Source organism: Oratosquilla oratoria, chromosome 13, assembly GCF_046742065.1.
Source record: "Oratosquilla oratoria isolate Oo_2021 chromosome 13, ASM4674206v1, whole genome shotgun sequence".
In the NCBI taxonomy this organism is placed as follows: domain Eukaryota; kingdom Metazoa; phylum Arthropoda; class Malacostraca; order Stomatopoda; family Squillidae; genus Oratosquilla; species Oratosquilla oratoria.
In genome coordinates this window covers 69,169,716-69,186,319 of record NC_134789.1, presented here as the reverse complement: position 1 = coordinate 69,186,319, position 16,604 = coordinate 69,169,716, and the positions used below count along the sequence as shown (strand labels likewise).

The 16,604-nt window shown below is 38.1% G+C and overlaps 2 protein-coding genes across 18 annotated transcripts in view; both read right to left on the bottom strand.

Moving 5' to 3' along the window:
• LOC143032485 (calpain-D-like) overlaps positions 1-3,604 on the bottom strand; it is a 91,764-nt gene extending 88,160 nt beyond the window's left edge. For all 4 annotated transcript variants that reach the window (XM_076197352.1, XM_076197348.1, XM_076197349.1 and 1 more), the window contains exon 1: positions 3,444-3,604. The gene's annotated coding sequence lies outside the window, so the exon portion shown is untranslated. The remainder of the gene's footprint in view (positions 1-3,443) is intronic.
• Positions 3,605-4,532: 928 nt separating this feature from the next.
• LOC143032483 (uncharacterized) overlaps positions 4,533-16,604 on the bottom strand; it is a 111,533-nt gene continuing 99,461 nt past the window's right edge. For 12 of the 14 annotated variants that reach the window (XM_076197346.1, XM_076197344.1, XM_076197337.1 and 9 more), the window contains one exon: positions 4,533-7,968. In XM_076197346.1, the coding sequence (XP_076053461.1) occupies positions 6,946-7,968 (1,023 nt within the window). In that variant the 3' untranslated portion in view covers positions 4,533-6,945. Of the gene's footprint in view, positions 7,969-8,106; positions 8,205-16,604 lie in introns of all 14 variants that reach the window. The other 2 variants (XR_012967113.1, XR_012967114.1) reach the window with 2 other exon arrangements.

Genomic DNA, 16,604 nt, shown 5'->3' with positions numbered 1-16,604 from the left:
TATGCCTTAACTCATATATTGCACTGGATGTTGAGCTATTTACTGCATAGTATGATTTTGTAAGTTCATCTTTTGTAGTCCAGTCAACTTTGACATCCTTTCCAGAACTATGTTTACTCAACTGCATTTAGCCTTTTACTTCCCCATATATTTTGTGTTCACATTGTATCTACATATTAATGCCATAGTAATTCTTTAAACATGGAGAAATCCAAATGCACATACAGTCAGCACCCAAAGTGATGGCACAAAACACCCAGCATCATCACTTTGGGTGTGTAACAAACCACCCTCTAAAAACAAGGAACAAATCTGCCAATTTTGTTGCTGCGGAAATGGTGGGCTCAGACACGTGATCTTGAGCAACTTGCCAAGAGTAGCTGCCTCAGTGTGGGCCATTACTTCATATGAATTGCACATGTCTGAGTGTGTGTGTGCTGTACCACTTGTTTTTTTTTTTTGTTTTTTTTTTGAGTGTCCATTGCTTTCCTGTCTTGTGCATGATAATGGGATCAAGGAAAGAGCTGACAAGAAAACTAATTACAGCTATAAGTTCCCCGAGCCTTGGAGGAAAAGGAAATAAAGAGACAGTGGCACTGCATAGTGTGCAGCACTGGACCAAAAATGCAGGGACATGGGAGGTACCATCCCATCACCACCTGCGAAGAAAAGGACAGGGATGCCTCGTGTCACTTCTACAAGGGCCCTGAAGGTGCTGAAGTGTCAAGTGGACAACGAGCCTCACTTCAGGACATCTCAGTACAAAACATTCAGAAACACCCTTGTAATGACCTTAAATTCTGGTATCATGCACCATGAAGGAAGCCCATTTTAACAGCCTTACAAAAGCAGAGAAGACTATTGTTTTACCATAAATATTTAGCCTGGGATCCAGAGAAATGGAAAACTCTTCTGTGGTCTGATGAGGCTACATTCACAGTGATTGCCAACTAAGGAGGGAAAGTAAGGATATGTCCTGACTCAGATCCCTACCTCCCACTGTACACTGAGGGAACTGTAAAACACCCATCTAGTGTGATGATATGGGGAGCATTCAGGTATTATGTACTGGGACTTTAGTGGTGCTGCCAAAAAAAAATCATTCTCAACAAAGAATGTTATCCAGAGCTTCTTGCAAAGCATCTGGAAGACTGTTTCACAAAATGCAAAAGTGAAATATTTATGCAGGTGAGTGCCCAGGCTCACACAGACAAATTGATCACAAATGGGTTTGAGTGGGTTGATATTGAATACATCAAAGACTGGCCAAGTAATGGTCCTGATTTAAACCCAATTGAGAACATCTGGAGTTTGATGAAGTGCTGATTATGGAGTTGTGACACCACAGTGGCCAAGCTTATTATTCACATCTCACATCCAGGATATCTAGGAAAACCTGGAACCTTCCTTCCTCCAAAATCTGGCTTTATCAGTTCCAAAATATCTTCATAGTTGCCTGAAGAAGAAGGGTAACCCAACGAAGTATTAGAGGTAAGATATGTACCATATAAATATTTTTTCTATCTATTTTCCATGCATTGTGAACCAAATAACATGTTGCACCATCACTTTGGGTGCTAACTGTATACTTAGCCACACCTTCATAATCCTTGACATTCCTCATAGCATTTAACCCATTAACTGCAACATACTTTTTAAAAGGTCTGGTGGGTAGCTGTGACATTTTTCAGAGGATAGTATTCATTCTGAATTAGGCAAACTTATTTGGTTTCATATTTATATAGTGATGTTTGGCATTTCATAGACTGGCCTCCTGCACTTGTTTTGCTAATTTCTAATTGTCCTTAATCACCATACAAGGTCACCATAATTTGCTCTCTTGCTTCCCTGCAAGATGACAGCTGGTGACAGTGAGCAGCCTTCAATTCATCATCATGACCAAACTAAGGTAAATATTGAACTCAAATTTTGTTTACATACATGATTCAATATATTCTTTTGTAATGCAAAAGGAAAAACCTTGCTTGGAGGAAAAAAAATATATATATATCAGGTGGTGTCAATAACTTCCAATGATGTAACCAATGGGTCAATTTACACAGCAGTACACGCAGAGACATTTTGCTCTGTTATATATGCTTCTTCCTTTACCTTTCGCTGCTATTCATAACACGTACATTTCTTTTTGCTTTGGCCACCAGGCAATTTTATTCAGTAGAATGAACCTTAATGTGCAGTGAATCCAAACAAGCTCATATTTGCCATCGTACTATGTATCATCATGGTCCAATAATTAACATTTAATAAAACCTGTCTCAACTCCTTCATCTTTATCTACAACTTATTCATTCTGGCCGGCACCTGCTATTTTATTTATTCAAGGGAAAATCTCTCCATAACTAAAGGATTACTCAGCATACAGTCAACCTGGTCCTATAGGCCTCAGACCCATTACCAGAAGCTATCCTCAGTATCCTGAGTTTACTTCCACTGTGCTACATATCTTCCTCTCATTTTTTTAGGTCATTTATTACTTCTCCCTGAAGGATGCACTTGCTTTAGCTAATAATTATTCCTCTTGTTGTATAATATTATTGAATACCTTAAAGGTTAAACATTATATAGCTTTGTTCTGACCGAATTACTATTCCTATTCCTCATATTTCTACAATTCTTTCTCCAAGTCATTCACTAGATTTATCAAACAATTTTCAAGTGTTGTGCTTCCACTCCCTTATCTACTAAGAAAGTAGAAGTTATGTTTTATGCAGCTTTCAAACAATGAGATATTGTAGCTTTAATCACATGCATTCATAGCGTATAACCTATGACTATGTGCATACCACAACTCTTAAAATGTCATAAGTCAATTTAGATCTGAACAAATCACAATGCAGCATTTCCCTTCCCAACATAAAGTTTACAATCATATGATAAAAACTATACAAGTTATTGCTGTGTAATCTGCAGTCCTTTGTGAAGGGTACAAAATATACTTAAATATAAGAACTGCTGTAGCATTTGAATAAACAAACCAAACTTTAAATAGTTCCTCATCTTTGCTAATTCACATACACCCAAACTATGCAAAAATTACTCAAATACCACTTGATATTACCAGCCAAACTGCTGAGGTTTAGTTGTTGTTGCACTGATTATTTTGGAAATCCCAATGATGTTCTCAAAGACAGCAAAACCTACTAAAAAATAATGATCAATTCCGCTCTGGTGTCCTACTTTACATAGTTCGATGGAGTTATCAGATACGGAATTTCAGAGGCTCTATAGTTTCATTTTTCAATACGACTCTTCCAGACTATCTATACACATATCTCTGATAACAATAATTATATTTATTCTTGGTATGCAGATATTCTTGAACAAATCGACCACTGGGTGCTGACCTTTCCGAACTGTCATCCATCATTCACGCATTTACCTCCCACATTCTCTATTCTGTACTGCTTTGATCTACCACTTACCTTTATCATCTCCCTGAAGTAAAACAAACTAGGCTAAGGACATAATGGCGACGTTAAAGACTAAACAAGATGGACAGGTAAAGGGTCCGTGTTCTTTGTTCCAAATGTTTACATCGGGATGCCAACCAACTAGGCAACCTGTACTACAGCCGACTGCACAACTAAATCTTTCTATTGTATAGAAAATGTATACATATATATTCCACCACAAGTTCAGTCCTAAGTCGTTATCAACACTAGCTTCTTGATAATGTTTAATTTTACCATGAAATTACACTTGCGTTGAAAAAAATAAGTAGGTAATTATTCAAGAAGAAATAGCGGAAAACTGGGCGAATGCGCGCTCAGCTGATTGGAAAAGAGCTTCTGCTAAGAGCGGGACGTTTGAAATTCATATTTCATACAATATGATCATAATATATCTATCACGGGATTCTCATATTTCTACAACGTTTCATACTAAATGACAAGAATTTACTAAACCTGGAGTTATTTTTCTATATTTCGTGGAATTTTTACTTTTTATATTTACGAAAACATCCGAGTCAAAAAAGTTTAAAGAGCAAACACAAGTACATAATATAGAAACGTTGCGACACAAACTGCCAGGCAGGAATCAGAATAAACACGACTCAATTATAATCAGATTTAAGGACAAACTCAACAATATTTTTTCAATCACTAGTTATTTATATATATATATATATTGCTTTGTTCTTAATGTGATAAAATCACGTCATTAAAATAAATTGCTAAATTTGTCCTTAGATTTCATACATGAGTTATGTTCCTTCAGGTTTCTGCAGGGCAGTTAATTTCTAAATTAACCTTTTCTGTATTCATATCTTACACTTATTTTGACTGCAGCCAGGCAACTTCATTCATATGAGGAAATTCTTCATCACCTATATTCAGCTGTTAATTTTGGCTGCCACTGGGTGATTGACTGAAACCCCTATTGGTGCATATATTTATTTCAGTGCTTTTAACTGCCACCAAACAGCTTTATTTAGTTGCTGATAAATATATTTTTTGTATCTTAAATTAAATCTATCCACTTTTTTCAAACAAGTTTATAAAACACAAGCATAATTGCTTCAGATTTATTGTCACACATCACAATTAATTGACAAGATCAAGTCAGCAATAGAAAAATAGTGACCTATGTACATGTGACCACATTGTTGGACTCTACAATTAAAAGAGAAACCTTAGATTTTTCGAGATCTCGTTGATGGCAAACTGCAAGCAATCGGTTCCCTTTTCGTTGTTTAAACAGGAATGCTTTTGTACAATGTTCCAGTGGGCTGAAAACAACACTGTTTAAATAAAGAAGGCTTCAACCGGGCTACGAACACCTACTAGACCAGGTATGACATTGTGAAGACATCAACAACAAAACAATTAACATTTCATGGTATGTAATTTAGCAAAGGGACATTTACAAATTTGAGTACAATCATTATTGCTGAGACTATGGAAGGGTCATACTTTAAAACATTAACAATCATAAATAATTATTGTCACTTACATTGTAATCACTATATTAATATTAATATTACTCTCTTTTCTTACCCTGTTGGTTTAGAACTTTGATAACAATAAGAAGTGGAATCACTGGATTCTAAACAGCTGAGACTGGGTGGAAATGTCTCACTTTTGGAATCTCATCTTTCCAAAGCCATTGAGGGACGAGAGACTTGGGGCCCATTTTATCCCACCCCAACCACCCCCACCCACCCTCCCTTAGGCCTTTACTCCTTCCCCAACTGCTACTGGAAAATTACTCCCAATTACACACAGTGTAAAAGACGACAAACTTTTTAGCACCACCTACTTTGTCTTGGAAAAACAATATGGCATCAAATGACTTCCACCCATTCCCTCCATTCTGTTATTAAAGCCCCAACTTGGATACTGACAAAATGAAAAAAAAAAAACCAAGATGCTTCCTAATAAGTGTTACAATTAGTGAAAACTAAAGGAATCCAAAATTATACAAAAGTTACAACCTTGTTCCGAACATTTTTAAAAGAAAGTGACAGATGATTCCCAAACTTAATTAAAAAATTCTCCTGCAAAAAGTTCAATTAAACACAACAATGCATCTGACTTGGAAATAAAAGATTCAGTGGAAGAAATGCATGTGACCTGCCATTAGGAAAGAGCTGGATACTTGGCAGTCACAAATTCATTCTACAACACAGAAAAAGACATGGAAACAATAGCACAACTAAAACAACTAATGACAAGGCTTCAACTGCAATTCCCCAAGACTATAACTAGATATGAAAGCTATGACAACTACTGCAATAACAGACTTGAATCTGTTTGTCAATATGGCATTGTGCTCCCTTAAAGAAGGAAAATAAGGTGGTGACTGCTGACCATCATGAGAAAATCTGACCAATTTGAAATGGCAACCTCTAGCAAAGCAAGGCAATGTGAAGGAAAAAATGCAAGTAAAAAACTACAAAACTAAAACTTTCTATCAGCTATGGATTCTCTTGTTCATGAAGACACTAAGTAGTGAAAGACCTATGTAAAGCAAAAAACACCATGGGCTGACAAACAAGACAAATAAATAAAGCAAGTATAAAAAAAGACTTGTCCGCATGTCACACTGCGGACAGGATACAAAACTTTTAAACTATTAACATAAGTAAGACCGGGGGCACACTATAATCCAAGGAAAACAATGTGTTTAGTATCACTTTCATTTCTTAGAAATCATTAAATATATTTTCAAAGCATTTCTGACCAGATCTATGACATGATAAAAACCCACCATAATTTAAAAAAGGATGGCTACATCTAATAAAATCAAATAGCCAAATGCCATCAAAAGCAATAAACTATCTATAACATCTACATAAAAAACAAATTAACTACAAACAGCAATTTTTTTCTTTTTCTTTTTCCTTCAATCAGGGAATAATAGGAACATAAGACATGGCACTTCAGCATAACTAATACATTATCACTTCTACTTGGGTTCACATTCAAATGAACTATATACTAGAAATAACAACAAAAAAGTAAATAAGTACAATTTGCACTAGTACGCTTCACTGGGATCAACATTAAAAACCTCTGACCAAGGAAGAAACTGAGCTTCCATTTGCACAATTCAGAACCCAGACCTGTTTGTCACATGATAAAGTTAACATTTTAAGTACAATACATATCAACATTTTTAAAAATTTATACACTGCTCAACAAATCCAAACCAGGATCAATAGGAGCAGGCATACAACCATACAGATGTACATAACCATTTTACATGCACAAATAACATTCATATGAGCAATTCAGTATGTATTCCTAACTTGGGGTGAAATGCATTCATGATTATAAAAATTGAAAGTACAACAAGGAATCGGCAACTTAAATCCCCTTTTGACAATACCAGTGGGATGGTAGAAGAGGTATCTATCTCAGGTCTACAGTACTACAGCTAAAAAAAGTAGTAAGTATTCTGTGAGCAACTCTTGAGGTCATTTCAAGCCTTGACTTCTTCTTTTTCATTCTGCTCAGCTTCCGCTTGCTGCACCTGCACCTGGTCGATGGTGTAGGCACTCACAATGGTAAGCCTAGGTTCATCCTCATCATCATCATCAGTGCTGTCATCATCACAGTCATCCACCAACAGCCATTCTTCTTTCTTATGCCACTCTTTTCTTTTCTCCATGTCATCCCTACTGCTGGTATCACAGTCATCCAACAACATCCATTCACTTCCTTCCTTTTCACTCATTCCATCCATACTATTCTTCTCATCTTTTTCTTCAACATCCTCAGGTTCTATTTCTTTGCAATCCTTTCCTTCTCCCTCAATATAATTTTCTTGCACCATATTTTCTATGGTTCTTGTAAGCCCTTCTCCTTCCTTCCCTCTTTTCTCCTCATTCACTTTCCCACTTTCCTCTACAGTATCCTTTTCCATCCCTCCATCAACCTCCATCCTTTCTTTCTCCTCTTCTGCTTCCTCTTCCACTTTCTCCTCCTCCTCCTCCTCCTCCTCCTCCTCCTCCTGGCCCTGCACCTTTTGTGACACACTAGTTCCCTCCCCAATACTTGGTTCTCTGGCTTCAAGGGTATTCTGAATCTCCACTGTTTTTGTACCTTCACTGTCAGGTGATTCCTTCCCTTCCACAGGGCTGATTGCTTCCTTCTCTGCCTTTTCCAAGTCATTAAAAAGGCCACTATGAATCAGCTTATGGGTTTCCAAGACTGTAACCGAGATGAAAGACTTTTTACACACGCTGCAAACATGAGCAGCTTTTGCATGAGCCTCAATGTGCTTGAGCACTAGCCCCTCTGACACTAGTTTGGCCCTGCAGGTTTTGCATTCTGCATATTCTCCTTTGAACCCAGTTGATACTGGATTGGACATCATCAGTTTTCTCCTTCTCTTCTCAAATTCTTCGGAGAGCTCATCAAAAGACAGCCTAGTACACTTGGAAAGTAAAACAAGCTCAACTTGACCAGGGTAATTGTTCTGCTCAAAATGAGCTTCAACAATCTGCAAAGAAAAAGAAAAAAATATGAATTAATATAATGTATTATAGTTACAACAATAAAATTTTACAGTACAATTTTCTACTTACAACTGGAGATGATACTAAGAAATTATATACAAGTATTCAAAGAAATTCATTACACATAAGATCATGCCTTCTTCAGTATCTTCTTAGTAAAGTGAAGGCTAGCGATAGTTAGACCCATCCTTGACTATGCGGTACAGTTTTGGTCTCCGTCCTACAGAATGGACATAAATTCACTAGAATCAGTACAGAGAAGAATGACCAAAATGATACAAGGACTCGGAAATTTGCCTTACGAAGAGAGGCTTAGGCACCTAAACTTACACTCTCTGGAAAGACGCAGAGTGCGGGGTGATCTAATAGAAGTGTTCAAGTGGATCAAAGGCTATAACAAGGGTGATGCAAACAAGGTCATCATAATAAAACAACAGGGCAGGACTCGCAGTAATGGGTATAAACTGGACAAATTTAGATTTAAGAAGGAAATAGGCAAGAATTGGTTTACAAATAGGGTGATCGATGAATGGAATAAACTTAGTAACCACGTAGTAAGCGCTGAAACTATCAGTTGTTTTAAAAAACGATTAGACAACTTTATGGATGGGGACGACAGGTGGTGATGGATACGGAGCTGCCTAGTGTAGGCCTTATGGTCTTTTGCAGTCTCCTTTATTTCTTATGTTCTTAAGGGCGATTGTGCCACCAGCCTTGTATAAGACAGAGACTTGGAATTTAAGAGTGGAGTTTAAATGTGTTTGAGATGAGATGCATGAGAAGTACAGTTGGGGTTACTAGGCTGAATAGTGAGAAATGTTGTGAGGAGGAGAGCAGGGACGGAAAAGGAAATGGCAAACAGGGCTGGTGAAAGAGTATTGGGATGAATTTGGACACAAGGAAAGAATGAGTGAAGAAAGATTACTAAAGGAGGTGTGGAACATAGAGGTGGATGGAGTGAACTTGAGGAGGTGACCAAGGATGAGATGGAGCGAATGGGGCTTTGAGCAAGAGTGTCTGTTGATCAATGAAGGGAGAAGGCAGGAGATAGGGGTGAGAGGAGAATGGCTGTGTATAGATAACACTTTGATGCAAGGAAGATGGTGGGGGGGAGGGGAGTGGTTATGTGTGAATGGTATTTTGATGCAGCCCAAAGGGATTTCTCCTCATCTTCTCTTTTTCTACATGAAGGGATGGAGAGGGGGGTTGCCAATTAAATGAAATGGCCTTGCTGTGGATGTACTGTGTTTTGTTACATTGCTTCTGACCAAGGGCAGTGGGCTGGATACAAGAATGACCTGTCATTCATGGAGCTAAAATGACAGGAATGAAAAGGTGGTGGATGGGAGTGAAATGGATGGGAGTGGGTACATGCATTTTGACTTGGCTACTTCCCTTGTATGGGGGAAGAAGCCCTACGCATATAGAGAGATAAGTAATTACACAGTGTAACAAATGTTTTGTTCCCCAGTTCTGTCATTTCCTGGTTTTGTTATATCCCACTATCACATATACATACATACATATACCAAGGCTTTTTCCACCTTACAAGGGAGGTAGCCAAAAAGGAAAAGGCATAAAATCATTCCCACCCATTCCATCCCTGAATACACTCCACACCCCTCCACCCTCCCTCTTATCTTAGCACCTCCTGGATGACGAGTCATCCCTGCACCTTGTCCACTGCCCTGGGTCAGAAGCAGTGTCGCAAGACACTGTTTCTGACCCTGTCTGGGGTATTGGCTGCTTGTTATTATAGCAAAGTAGCATGCAGTTGATACTTTGGGGTCTATATGGGGCGCCCCTACGGACCAGAGCCACACATCATTTTGTCTATGATAGAGGAAATCTCTGTTCATAGAGAAATGATGACACTTTTATACTACGACTGTCCCTCCGTTATGCTGTCCCCCAACCCCTTGTTGCTGTCCTGTACCATTTCGCTGAGTATTCTTTTTCTGTGGTGGGGGAATTCCCTGTGGTGGGGGAAAAGAATACTGCCACCAAGTATTCCCACTTGGTTCGCAAGAGGCGAGAAGAAAGGGACGGGGATTGGGACTAGGCATCCTTCTCCTTGTAGCCCCACAGGGGACATTCCTAAACTATCACATATATATATATATATATATATATATATATATATATATATATATATATATATATTATATATCTTAATCAGAAGTTTGGGTTTGTGATCAGGACTTTATTTCAAAATTTTCGTATTTTCATTTTTTTTTAATTTACCAGTTCATATAATTAAATCAACAGAGCATACTTATTTTATGACACAAGGCTTATCAAAACAACTAACAAGAAATAATGACAGTTATAAAGGAACTTAAACACGTCAGAAATAACTGGATTTCTTGGATTTGCAGTTGTAGTCCAGGTTGCACTTCTGCATCAGCCCCCAGATATAATCCTCCATCTTTTTTGTCATTGTAGAGGCCCTGCTACCTCCACTCTATCTCCACATCTTGGTGAAATCACTCACTTTGTTCTTCTGAGCACGCGCTCATATTGTCCTTGAATTTGTCCCAACGAGTGTCCGGCATTTGAAGTTTAAGGGACATCCTGCATCCCATGGCATTAAAAGCCTTTACCAGATCATGCACCACCTGCTGGTAGTTTTCAGCTGTGGTTGCCCTGGAAGCCCTTGACAACTGCTTTGAAACAGTTCCATGCTGTTCTTTCAATCCTTGTGAGCTTACTGGAGGACTCAGTACACTGAAGCACCTTCTTTATCTGAGGTCCAACAAAAATCCCACCTTTGATTTTGGCCTCGCATAACTTGGGGAAGAACTCAAGAAGGTACTTAACCCTTTTGATACAATGACACCTACGTAGGCATTATGAGGAGCAAGTGGGTACAGGTTGAGTCCCGATTATCCGGGCTCGGATATTCTGAAATTCCGGAAATTCCGTAAAAAATCACCGTTAAATCGATAATCCGTACAAATCTGTAAAATCCACAAAAAATCACCACTAAATCAATAATCCGTACACTATCCCACAAAATCCGTAAAAAATCACCGCTAAATCAATAATCTGTCCACTATCCTGCAAAATTCGTAGAAAAATCAGCAGTTTAATGTTTATTCATCGTACCGTACTGTACCAATGGGTGTTTGTGTTTACAGTTAACATTCCTGCCACTAGTTGGCACTGTCATTCATTTTTTACAAGTGGGCTTTGTTAGGAAAGTGTATGCAGTGTCATCTGTTAATTTTGGACATTTTTACCTAAGTGACAAAATGGCTCCAAAAAGAATAGCAAAGACAGGTGGTGCTAACAGAGCGAAAAGAAAAAGAGTAGCCTTAACTATTGCTCAGAAAGTTGATCTTTTAAAGAAACTTGAGTGTGGTGTGTCTGTCCGTACCCTCAGTGAACAACACAATGTCAGCAACACTACCATATATGATTTAAAGAAACAGAAAGAGCAGATCTTTAAGTATTTCACAAAAATGGATTCTAAAAGCTAGATGGAAAAAAGAAAGAACATGAGAAAAGGTAAATATGAAGAGTTAGAGAAGTGTTTGTTTCAGTGGTTCCAGCAGCGCCATAACAATGGTGTAAAGATTTCTAGTGACATGTTAATGGAACAAGCTCAAATATATTTCGAGATGCTTAATATTGAAGGTATTTTTTCAATGTCTACTGGGTAGCTGGACAGGTTTAAAATGTGCCATGGCATAGAACAATGTTGGGCTTGTGGTGAATCTAAATCTGTTGATCATGAAAAAGCACAAAAATATGTGGACACTTTTGCTGAATTAGTGGAGGAAGGACTTTCTGCTGAACAAGTGTACAATGCAGACAAAACAGCATTATATTGGCGGTGCATGCCTCACAAAACGTTAAAACTCGAAGAGGAAACGGACCTCGCTGGCTTCAAGGAACCCAAAGATAGGATTACGGTCTTAACTTGTTCAAATGCTGCCGGTACACATCAATGTAAACCCCTCATGCTAGAAAAAAGCCAAAATCCACATGCTCTGAGGGCTGTAAAGATTATGCCTGTGTTATACCGTGCAAATTAAAAGGTGTGGATCACGCAGATGATGATGTACGAGTGGTACGAGAACCATTTCATCCCCAAGGCTCGCGCCCACTGTAACAAGGCTGGGTTTGCTCCTGACTACAAAATTTTGTTAATTCTTGACAATTGTTCAGGACACCCCCCTGCTGAACAAATGATCAAAGACAATGTTTTTGTAACTTATCTGCCGCCTAATTGTACCTCACTCATCCAACTACAAGATAGAGGAACAATTCAGTCATTTAAATCCAAATGCATGTACAGGCATGTATTCATGCAAAAATTGTTGGTAGGAGTCAATGCAGGCAAGACTGTCGAAGATTTCAGAAAAGAATTTAACATTAAGAATGTCTTGTACACTGTTGCTGATGCATGGGAAAAGGTTCCTAAGAGTGTTCTTAAAAATCGTTGGCATAATCTGTGGCCCACAATTGTTTGATGACAAAGTTCGCACAGCTGACGGAACTCTCGCTGACTTTGAGGGTTTTCAGGCTACTGATGTGAGGGACACTGTAGCAGACATTTTGAATTATGCAAGAGAATTCAACACTGAGGTTGCAAGGAGTCTAAATGAGGAAAACTTAAATGAATGGATGGAGGCTAGACGCTGATGCTCCACTCGCTCACCAGCTGTCAAATGAAGAAATTGTTAGGATGGTAACAACTCCTGATGGAGGAAATGAAAGCAGTGATGAAGAAGAAGTAGATGACGGCGTTGTACAAGCTGAAGATAAGATTTCCCTGGATGAAACCATCAAACTCGCGGAGAAATTTATTGCTGCACTTGAGCAATGACCATTTATTTCTGAGCAAGAAATTATGTGGATTTACAACCTTCAAGGAAAACTCATCAAAGAGAAGCCCAAATACATGAAACAATGGAAAATCCAGGATTTATTTTTAAGAAAATGTCTGCCCCTACACCACAGCCTCGGCCAATGTCACCTCAACCAGGACCTTCTAGTGCACCAGACCTACCTAATCCTAGGAGCAGCACACCAGCAGCATCGAACCCTACCCCCAGAAATGCCTGATATAAGTTTACCTGGATTTTTACATGATGACACATCTGATGAAGACCACCCAATCCCTGATATCACCCTTGCCACTGATAAAACTCCATCCACCTCTATGTAATTCATCTCTGCAGTGATTGTGTGGGTTCTACAATTTGTGAGCGGAAGAAATCACTTACCCTTGGTAAATACAGTACAGTACTATGAATCATTTCTGTATTTATGGATTCTTTTTATCATTTACCTGTATCTGTATTTCCTTATTTAACTTCTTTAATGACTACTTAATTAATTTCCTTATCTCTAGTACCATTTTTATTAATTTACAATGAATTCCCGCATAATCTGTAAAAATCAATTATCTGTTCCAATAAAAGTCCTGAGGATTTTGGATAATCGAGACTCGACCTGTATATGAGGATACAGGCATCAGTGTCTTGATATTTATTTTGTAGATGTAGCTGAGCAACCCCCATATTCTGTGAACTGGCCGGATCATAGTTTCTGTGGATATCAACATTCAGAGTGAAAGACAACAAGTGATACAGCTGTAACTTTATCTGCGAGTATTGTGATGCATTATTGTACATAAGGCAGCTAATGCTGCCTATGAGAATTTGACTCATATTGAAGAGGTTAAAAGTGGCTGATTCCTGGTTGAGAGCCTTCACAAACTGCTTCATCAACCCCAACTACATGTGCAGTGGTACCATGAACACAATCCTGGGATCAACCAATGGCTCCCACATGATGTTCCAGGTCCCACCTACAAACTCTGTTTGCTGCTCCCAGTTCTTCCTGCTGTAGTGGTCAGAGGTGGCTCTACTGTCCCAAAGGCAGAGGAAGCATTGGAATTTGGTAAAGCCTCCCTGGAGACCAAGCAGGAACGCCACCATTTTAAAGTCTTCAATGATTTCCAAACTGTACTGGTTGTATTGCAGAGCTTCCAGGAGGGCTTTCACACTGTATTAGTATTCCTTCAGGCAGACTGAATGAGCTAGGGGCAGCATCGGGAACTTGTTTCCATTGTGGAGGACAGCCTTCAAAATAGTGGTAGAGCTGTCTAGGAAGAGCCACCACTCCTTGGGCACAAATGGCACCCCAATAACATCAAACAGTCCAGACACATCATGACAGAAGCTGAGGCCATCCCTAAGATTGCAAAAGCCTGAGAAAGGTTTGTGCCAACTTCTCTGACTTGCCACCCTCCTTCTTGACTAAGTTCCATTGCTTCATTCTGGAGATGAATAACTTTGCAGTGGACTTGGTCAGACCCATATCCCTGACCAAGTCATTTACTTCTTTTTGATTTGAGAAGTGAGGAACTTTCTCTGGTAACTCAAGCAGGTAAGCCAAGTCCTCAGCATACATCTCCTCCTCTTCATCAAAATACTTGTCTTGAACTTCACCTGGAGCAGGTGGCACTAGCACTGGATATTTGGAGCAGTGAGGAATTGGAGCAATTGATGATGGGAGATCTGGCTATTACACAGCAGCAACATTCGTTCCTTTCCATTGCTTGCTAATATCCACCATGCAAAAAAAGCAGTTTGTGGAGTGGTCTGTTGGCTCTAACCAGACCTGTGAGTCGGAGAATTTCAGGATCCTTCTCTCACCTTGCAGCCACACCCTTCCAGTATCTTCTTCAATGCTCACAACAGTAGCGAGGGGCCCAGGGCTTGTCCTGGTCACTGGCATTCCAAGGTACTTCTAGTAGGCTTCACAAACCTTCACTGACAGTTCCAAGGAGAATCTTTTGTCTTTCTTCTTTATATACTCACTGCATATATAACAGAAGGAGTTACGGGGGTGCCAGAAGCCCCTTAAAGCCATCTAAAAATATAGAAATATATGCAATCGGAAAATATGGGTCTTATAGATTTGAAAGTATGAATTATAAACATGTTACATGAATATATATGTATGAAATCAATAGGGTAATTCAGGTTATAGTCATCAATTTGAAAAAAAAAAAATAGAACCAAATTGCACTCAAAAATATGACAAATGGCTTTTACTGCAATTCTAAAATTTTATTAGGTTGAATGCTAGTGGCTAGCTAGAATTTTTACAAAACCAAACTTCTAACTGTTTATGTACATTGTATATATATATATATATATATATATATATATATATATATATATATATATAATTGGGAGGGGGCTAAGTGACATAAAAAAGTTATTATAAGCCAGGAAAAGATACATATATATATACATATATATATATATATATATACACATATACATATTACAAAGGATTACAAAGGCGGAGCATGCCGACAGGAGACCTTTTGGTCCATATCTAGGTCGGATGCGAAAAAAATCATAACAATAACAAAAGAATAAATAAAAACTATAAAATGTAAATAACAAATAAAATACATAAATAAATGCATAGGTATAGTTAAATAATAAACAAACAGGTAAATAGTAAACAATAATAAATTGACATATAACCAACAATAAATGAAAATCAGACAGACAAATGATAACAAAACAAAAACAAATAATATAACATAAATTATAATCATTACAGTATCTTGCTTAGGTGTTTATCTAAATGATTCTTAAAGCTTCGAACTGAACTACATTGCACTACCTGTGCAGGAAGTTTATTCCATTCATTAACTACACAGTTGGCAAAGTTGTTCCTACCTACTTCCAAATTGAATCTATTTCCGGACAGTTTGAGACCATTGTTTCTTGTCGGATTCTCATTCAATGTGAAAATTTTGTCACTTTTGATGTCAATTCTCTTTAAAATCTTAAAGACCTGTATCAAGTCACCTCTGAGTCAACCTTTTTAAGGGAAAACAGATTCATATGTTTTAGTCGATTTTCGTATGATTTATTTTTGATATTTGGAATCAGTTTTGAGGCTCGCCGTTGTACTTTTTCCAGTCTGTCAATGTCTTTAATGAGATTTGGTGACCATACAGAAACAGCATATTCCAAATGTGGACGAACTAACGATTTATATAGCTTGTTAATGAGTGATGGACTTTTGAAATCAAGAGATCGTGCAATCAATCCTAGAATCATATTTGCTTTCTCAGAGGCTGAAATACACTGCTTGGATGATTTGAGGTCATTACTGATAATTACGCCGAGATCTTTTTCACTATCCACTTTTGTTAACGAATTTCCAAATAACTTGTAATCGTACTTACTGTTATTTTTACCTATGTGCATTACCTTGCATTTACTTGTGTTAAATTTCATTAGCCACTTTTCAGACCATTGCTGTAATTTATCTAAATCTTCTTGAATATGTAATTGGTTTGAGTGATCATTTGCCACTCCGCACAGTTTTGTATCATCAGCAAATTTGGAAACAGTAGATTTTAGTCCATGGTCTATATCATTTATATATACTATGAATAGAAGTGGTCCAAGAACGGAACCCTGAGGAACTCCACTTGTAACATTTTTCCATCTAGAAGTTTTTCCATTTAAAACAACTCTCTGTTTTCGACCATTCAACCAATTACTAGTCCAACCTAATAGGCTACCACTTATTCCTTTTCTGCACGAGGGGATGGAGAGGGGGGGGGGGAGTC